Source organism: Condylura cristata, unplaced genomic scaffold (assembly GCF_000260355.1).
Source record: "Condylura cristata isolate star-nosed mole 26May11 unplaced genomic scaffold, ConCri1.0 scaffold00018, whole genome shotgun sequence".
NCBI classification, from domain to species: Eukaryota; Metazoa; Chordata; class Mammalia; order Eulipotyphla; family Talpidae; genus Condylura; species Condylura cristata.
Genome location: NW_004567119.1, coordinates 10,521,356 through 10,529,209, shown reverse-complemented (window position 1 = coordinate 10,529,209; position 7,854 = coordinate 10,521,356). Strand labels below are relative to the sequence as shown.

The window sequence follows — 7,854 nt, the reverse complement described above, 5'->3', positions numbered from 1 at the left end:
TGCTGAGGGGAGCAGCGGGCGGGTCAGGAGAGGTCTGCCACGCCATGTGGTCACCTCTGGGGCAGGCGGGAATCAAACTCATGCGGAAGTGGCTTTAGATTCTCAGTGCTGTTCTTTAATCTGCTGCGCCACCAGAGAGGGCCAAGTTTTTCATATTTTTATACTTTAGACAAAACATTGCTACAAAGAGGTACAAGCACCCCAGTGGAATGATTGTATTCTTGGTGTAGACATGTCATTGTTGATGACTGGGCCTAAATTTGTAAATGGGCATTACCTAATTGTTGTCTTACTGATTCTGCTGTCAATCTAAAAAAATAACCTTAGCCTTGTCCAACTTGTATTTCCAGTTCCTTTAAAAGAAGTGAGTATAGGCCACCCTGGTGGAGCAAGGGGTTAAATCTCAGCACTGGGTAGCTATCCCAGGCAGCACAATTTCTTTCCCTTGCCTAGGAGCTAACCACAAGGTTAAGAATCTGCCTATTCTAATTCCTTCTCTGTCTCTGGTGAATCTTCTCATTCCCCTCTGCACTTCTGGCCTACACTCTGGCTCTTGTATGCATAAATAAAGTAAATCTTTAAAAAAAAGGTGAGTGTAAATTAGTATACATCTGTATATAACAAACATATCCAGAAATATCCCATTTATATAAAATGAATCATTCTGTTGGTATTCATAGTAGATAAATGAATGATGTTTTGGAAAAGCTTATCAGAATGAGTTAATTGTATATATGTACAAGATCTTTTATTTCAAGGTATAGAACTTTGTGATTAATAGTAATGCTCCAGATTAATCATATGGAGTGGTTTTGGTTGATACATCTGCTTTGACATCCAATGGTAGAAGTTTCTTTTTTATACAAAGTTGCTGTCCTTACCGCATATTTTCTTCAAAAGTTCTTTTTTCCCTTGACAATTTTAGTATGACATTAGTAAGTGTGATTTTCTTTTATTTTGCATACAGTTTGCAATGCTTCAACAGATGACTCAGTAATTTTATGCCCAGATTTCAAAAAATATTGGCCATGTGATATCAAATGTTACTATTTACTATGTTTTGTCTACTTTCTTTATTTCATCCAAATATACACACAGGGATTTTTTAATAGCTTATTTTTTAATCATTTTCTGCATTTTTTTCATCTCAGTTGTTATCCCTGTGAACTTCCCATCACCACATCACCCATGTGCCATCACCATAGTCCAGTGCCTTTCCCTCCCCACACTGTTTTTGATCCCATTCCCCAGTCCACCTCCACAAAATGTCTCTGGTATATAGCTGTTATTATTGTTATTATTTTCTCACCTGATCCGTTATACTCCTGCTGTGAGTGAAACCATCCAGTATTTTGTCTTTTCTTTCTGGCTTATTTCACCAAGCACGATCTTTTCCAGCTCCATCCATGTTGCTGTGAAAGACATGTGTTTCTGTTTTTTTTTTTTTTTTGGTTGCTGAGTAATATTCCATTGTGCATATGTACCACATCTTCTTAATCCAGTCATCTACTTTTGGGCATTTGGGCTGCTTCCATGTCTTTCCAGGTGTTAATAAAGTAGCAGTAAACATGGTGGTGCAGCATCTTTTTGAATCAGTGGTTTTGTGTCTTTTGGGTAGAAACCTAGGAGTGGGATTGCTGGGTCATATGGAAGCTCCATGTTTAGCAGTTTGAGGAACCTCCCAACAGTTTTCCATAGTGGTTGTACTCGTTTTTATTCCCACCAGCAGTGCAGGAGAGTTCCTTTTTCTCCACATCCTCGCCAACATTTGTTGTTGCTAGTTGTTTGAAGATGTGCCATTCTCACTGGGGTGAGGTGGTATCTCATGGTGGTTTTAATTTGCATCTTCCTTATTAATATAAGTGATGTTGAACATTTTTTCATATGCTTGCTGGCCATCTGCATTTCCTCTTTGGAGAAGTGTCTTTTTAGGTCTTCTGTCTATTTTTTGATGGGGTTGTTTATTTTTGTTGAGTTTCATCAGTTCTGTGTATATCTTTGTGATCAATCCTTTATTGCTAGTTTTGTGTGACAAAATTTTTTCTCATTCAGTGGGATGTCTGTTTTTTTGTAATGTCTTTTTTGCTGTACAAAAGCTCTTTAAATAAATGTAGTCCCATCTGTTTATCCTTGCCTTCACTGTCGTTGTATCGGGTACTGTATCTTCAAAGATGTCACTGAAGTGTATGTAGCGTTTGGCCCATTTTTGCATCCAGGTATTTTATGGTTTCCGTTCTTATGTCTAGGTCTTCAATCCACTTCGAGTTGATTTTTGTGTATGGTGTGAGGTTGTGATCTAGTTTCATTTTTTGCATGCAGCTTCCCAGATTTCCGAGCACCACTCACTGAACAAACTTTCTTTGTTCCATTATATCTTCTTTGCTTCTTTGTCAAAGATTAGCTGCCCATAAACCTGTGGGTGTATATCTGGGTTTTCTATCCAAATCCACTGGTCAATATGTCTGTTCTTGTTCCAGTACCATGCAGTTTTGATTATTATGGCTTTGTAGTATAGCTTGAAGTTTGGGATTGTAATGCCTCCGTTCTGTTTCTTCTTAGTCAAGAGAGTTTTGGCTATTCGAGGTCTTTTGTTGTTCAATATGAATCTCCAGTATTTTTTCTATTTCTTTAAAGAATGTCATTGACACTTTTATTGGGATGGCATTAAATGTGTATATCACTTTTGATAGGATGGCCATTTTGATGATGTTAATTCTCCCGATCCATGAGCAGGGGATGTCTTTCCATTTTATGGTGTCTTCTTGAATTTCTTTTAACAGTGTTTTGTAATTTTCTTTGTATAGGCCTTTTATCTCTTTTGTTAGGTTGATTCCCAGGTATTTGATTTCTTTTTGTTTTAATTGAAAAGGGGATGGCTTTTCTTTTTTCCTGCTTCTTCTGATTGGTTGTTTGTGTATAGGAAACCCTCTGACTTTTGTGTGTTGATTTTATATCCTGCTACCTTTCTAAACTGGTGGATGGTTTTGATTAGTTCCTCTGTGGAGTTTTTAGGATTTTCCAGTAAATCAACATATCGTCTGCAAATAAGGACAGTTTTATTTCTTCTTACCCTATTTGGATTTCTTGTATGTCTTTTTCCTGTCTTATTGCTCTGGCTAGAACTTCCAACATTATGTTAAAGAGTAGTGGCAATAGTGGACACCCTTGTCTTGTTCCTGATCTCAAAGGAAAGGCTTTCAGCTTTTCTCCATTGAGGATAATATGGGCTGTGTGTTTATCAGATATGGCTTTTATCATGTTGAGGTATGTTCCTTCTATTCCCAGGATTTTGAGGGCCTTAAACATAAATGGGTGTTGAACTTTGTTGAATGCCTTCTCTGCATCTATTGATATATTTATGTGTTTTTATTCTTCTAGCAGTTGATGTGATGGATTACATTAATTGACTTTCTGATGATGAACCATCCTTGTGCTCCTGGGATAAAGCCCCCTTGGGCATGATGTATTATTCTTTTAATGCATTGTTGGATCCTGTTTCTTGGCTAAGATTTTGTTGAGGATTTTTGCATTGGCGTTCATTAGGGAGTTTGGTCTGAAGTTTTCTTTGTTAGGTTTTGGTATTAGTGTGACTTTGGCTTCTTAGAACGTATGTGGTAGTTTTCCTCTTTTAATTTTTTGGATGAGTCTGTGTAGAGTAGGCACTAGTTCTTTTCTGAACGTTCAGTAAAATTCATTTGTAAACCCATCTGGTCCTGGGCTTTTATTTTTGGGGTGGGTTTTGATTACTTCTTCAGTTTCCTTGCTTGTAATTGGCCTGTTTAGTTGTTGTATTTCTTCTTTATCTAACTTTGGGTGGTTGTAGAGTTGTAGGATTTTGTCCATTTCTGCTAAATTGTCGAACTTGTATGCATATAGCTGTTCATAGTATTCTCTGATTATTCTTTTGATTTTTGCTGCGTCTGTTGTGATTTTTCCTCTTCCGTTTATGATTCTGTTTATTTGTGCTTTCTTTTGTTTTTTCTTTGTGATGAGCCTGACTAGTGGCCTGTCTATCTTGTTTATTTTTTCAAAGAACCAACTTTTGGCTTCATTGATATTTTTTGACTTTTATTATTTCCTGCCTTCTATTGGCTTTGGGCTATTTTGTTGTTCTTTTTCCATTTCTTTAATGGTGGGAGATTAGGTTGTTTCTTTTCTTTTTTTTTTTTTTTTAAGATTTATTTTATTCATACAGAACTGGGGTACAAGCCAGAGATGCGGAGGGTGAGAGAATTCACCAGGGACAGAGTGGGGAGCAGAACAGGCAGATCAAGGAAGTACACTGCTGAAGGGAGCAGTGGGCAGGTCAGGGGAGGTCTTCCTCACCATGTGGATCTCCTCTGGGGCAGGCGGGGATCGAACTCATGCGGAAGTGGCTTAAGCATATTAGTGCAGTGCTTAACCCTCTGCGCCACCAGGGAGGGCCTATTTCTTGTTTCTTTATGTGAGCTTGAATTGCTATATATTTTCCTCTTAGAACTGGTTTTAATGTGTCCCATAAGTTTTGGATACTTGTGTCGTCATTGTCATTCTTCTTCAGGAATTTTTCAATTTCATTGATATCCTCATTGATCCAGTGGCCCTTCAGTAATGTGGGTTTTAGTCTCCACATGGTAGGTGGGTTTCTTGCTTTCTTCACATGGTTTATTTCTAGGTTGATTCCTTCATGGTCAGAGAAAATAGTTGGTATCATTTCGATTTTAATGTACTTATTGATATTTGTCTTGTGACCTGGTATGTGGTCAGTCCTAGAGAAGGATCCATGTAGATTTGAGAAAAATGTGTACTCAGAATTTTTGGGGTGCACTATTCTATTAGACCCATGTTGTCCAGGTCCTTGTTCAGAGCTTTAGTGTCTTGGCTTATTTTTTGTCTTGTTGATCTGTCCATTGTTGAGAGTGGCATGTTAAAGTCTCCTACTGTGTATGTATTTTCTCTGATACACATTTTCATAGATGACAGTAGTTTTCTGATATATTTTGGTGCTCTTTCATTTGGTGCATATACGTTATGATTGTTATGTTTTGTTGTTGTATTGTCACCTTAATCATAATGTAGTGTGGCCTTCTGTGTCTCTTTTAACCTTTTTTAGTTTGAAGTCTATTTTGTCTTATATAAGTATAGCTGTTCCTGGCTTCTTTTTTGGTCCATTTGCTTGTGGGATTGTTTTCCATCTTTTTATTTTTAATCTGTGTTTGTCTTTTGTAGTTAGCACAATGTTGAGTTCTGTTTTTTAATCTATCCTGCAACTGTCACACAGCGACCTTTTACCGTTTACTATTTTTCTGTTATTTAGTCAGCTTGTCAGTTTTCTTACCATGCTTCTGTTTGCTTGTAAATTGATCTAGCAGTAGATCAATTTAAGTTGTAATCCTTCTTCAAATGAGTTTAGTAAACTGGTTAATCTAGTCGTAGTTTCATTTCATTTTGTGCAGTTCTCTGTAACTACAGTTTAATAGTTCTACAGTTTCCAGTTTCAACTATAACTCAATTCTACTAAATGCATTTTACTGAGTCATAACTAACCTGTATTTGACTTTCCTATCTTGACATTCTGCAGTTGGTGTCTATTTGGATTTCATTCATTTGGTGTTGTCTCTTGGTATTTCTCTTAATTGTCAATTGAATGTTGGCAATTACATTTCAAAATTACTGGGTTAAATTTAAGTCCATAGAGGGTATCTTCCTCCAGAGGGGATTTCATTCTGATTAACAGATGTGAATTATGTTAATGTAGGGCTGATTTTGACCTATTTCCAACTTTTTTTTTTTTTTTTTTAGCATGTAGCTTTTCTGAGGTTTTCCGAAAATCTAGGGTTTAACTGTGCCCATCTTTTTCTTCTTTCCCTCCCTACCCTATGAAATTCTAACAATTTTACCTAGGTTTTTTGGCTGCTAGTTAACATAAATTTAATCACCACAGTGTATTTGAGGGTCTGTTTTAGTGTTCCTAGTGTGTAACTAGGTTCATTATATTAACTGGATAATCTAATAGGACTGCTCACCCTTGACAAATCATAAAATTCCGTTTGTTTCCCTCTCTCTGTGAGGTGGGGAAGGCTAGCTCTGCTTCGCTTTTCTGTTCCCACCTGTGAGTAACAAATACTTCAGTGCAAAAAGTCATGTTGAATGTCATCTGTGTGTTTTCTTCTCTGGGGGATTTGGTTCCTTAAATTGTGGCTACCTTGGAAATTCTCCAATACTTCTTAAAAGATTAAAACACAAATTTAATTCCGCATTTTTAGTTGCTTTTGCTGGCTACCTAGCCTGATAAAAGCTAATCAGCTGTTGCCCGAATGATGTTGTATGCTGTTATATTTAGTGTGAAATAATGGTACTTCATTGGGTATAGTGTCAAAGTAAACATGCTTTCCTCCCTTAAATAGCAAAATATTCCACATTTGAACAGTGAATAATCATATTTGTATATGTGCATATATATTTGACAATATTCATCTTTTTATAGGTTGCTTAGCCAAACAATGAAGGATCATCTAGTAAGAGTAGCAAATGAAGCTGAATTTATCCTGAGCAGGCAGAGAGCAGAGGATATTCACAGACATGCAGAATTTGAGGTAAGTTTAACATATGTGAGTATTTACCATTATATTTAAATGGTATTATGGAAAATTTGTCAGTAAAAGGTCAGTATCACCAAAGCAAACATATGTTGTCAAAAATTTTAAATCTGTGAGAGAATTTTGGGTTTTCTGGGAAAATAATTCATCACTGTAGTCCTGTGGTCTCAAATCTGCTTACCTACAACCTGTCCAGGCAGTTTCTGTGTTTGGTTGATCTGGTCTTAACCTTGTGATCTGAGTGTTGGCGATGACAATTTTCCAATAGTGTAAGTTAGGGAAGAATTTTATCTTCTCTGTACAGGCAGAGCTAGTTAATTGGAAATGAAAACCTCTCTGATAGAAATAAAATCTTACAGGTTTCCATAGAGAAGCTGAAAACAATGGTTTCTTTGCCCTTGTGGTTTGGGGCACACTTGTTTATACTTGTAATGGAGGAAATAAGGGAGTGTACAGGTATCTCTTTGGATCTACACATAGGACCAAGTGCAAATTCATCCTGGGATTACTGCTTATCTCGCACATGCCACTGAACATGTGAATTCATAGCAGTTGTTAAAGGAACTAGTGCCTATCTAACCAAAATTCATCTAGATGAAGCAGAAAATTGGTAAGAATATTTGGAAAAATAAATAGGAAAAAGTTAAAAAGCACCATTTATGTTCTTTATGTTAAGAATAGATATTTCAAATGTTGCCACTATTTTCTGGTACATGAAAAAAATAAGCAGTCATCATTACATGAAAAAGATAGCTACAAGAATTAAATTATAAAATTAAACTTCATTTAATATGGAACTAAAACTCTAGAACATTGACCAACATAATCCAACATTATTTTTAAAGATTTTTTTTTTTTTTTACATATGTATACAAGTATAAGTATGCAAGTATGGCCAGAGTTTCAGTGCGCTAGAGGATTCACCAGAGACAGAGTGGGGGACAGAAAAGGTGGATCTACAGAAATACACTGCTGAGGGGAGTAGTGGTAAGACAGGAGAGGTCTGCTGCGCCATTTGGAACAGCTTCCTGGCCCAGGGGTCAAACTCATGCCTGCGCAGTGTCTGTGGATAGCTTAATATCACTCAGACTTTAACCTCTGTGTTACCAGGTAGGCCCATAATCCAATGTTGTAATAAAGGACTTTTTTTTTTTTTTTTAAGATTTTATTTTATTTGTGCATACAGAACTGGGATACAGGCCAGAGATGTGGAGGGTGAGAGAATTCACCAGAGACAGAGTGGAGTGCAGAACAGGCAGATCAACGAAATACACTG

General features: G+C 36.8%; 1 protein-coding gene across 2 annotated transcripts in view; it reads left to right on the top strand.

The window, feature by feature from the left end:
- LRBA (LPS-responsive vesicle trafficking, beach and anchor containing) overlaps positions 1-7,854 on the top strand; it is a 497,077-nt gene that overhangs the window by 169,510 nt on the left and 319,713 nt on the right. For both annotated transcript variants that reach the window (XM_004685322.2, XM_012726881.1), the window contains exon 35: positions 6,467-6,575. In XM_004685322.2, the coding sequence (XP_004685379.1) occupies positions 6,467-6,575 (109 nt within the window). The remainder of the gene's footprint in view (positions 1-6,466; positions 6,576-7,854) is intronic.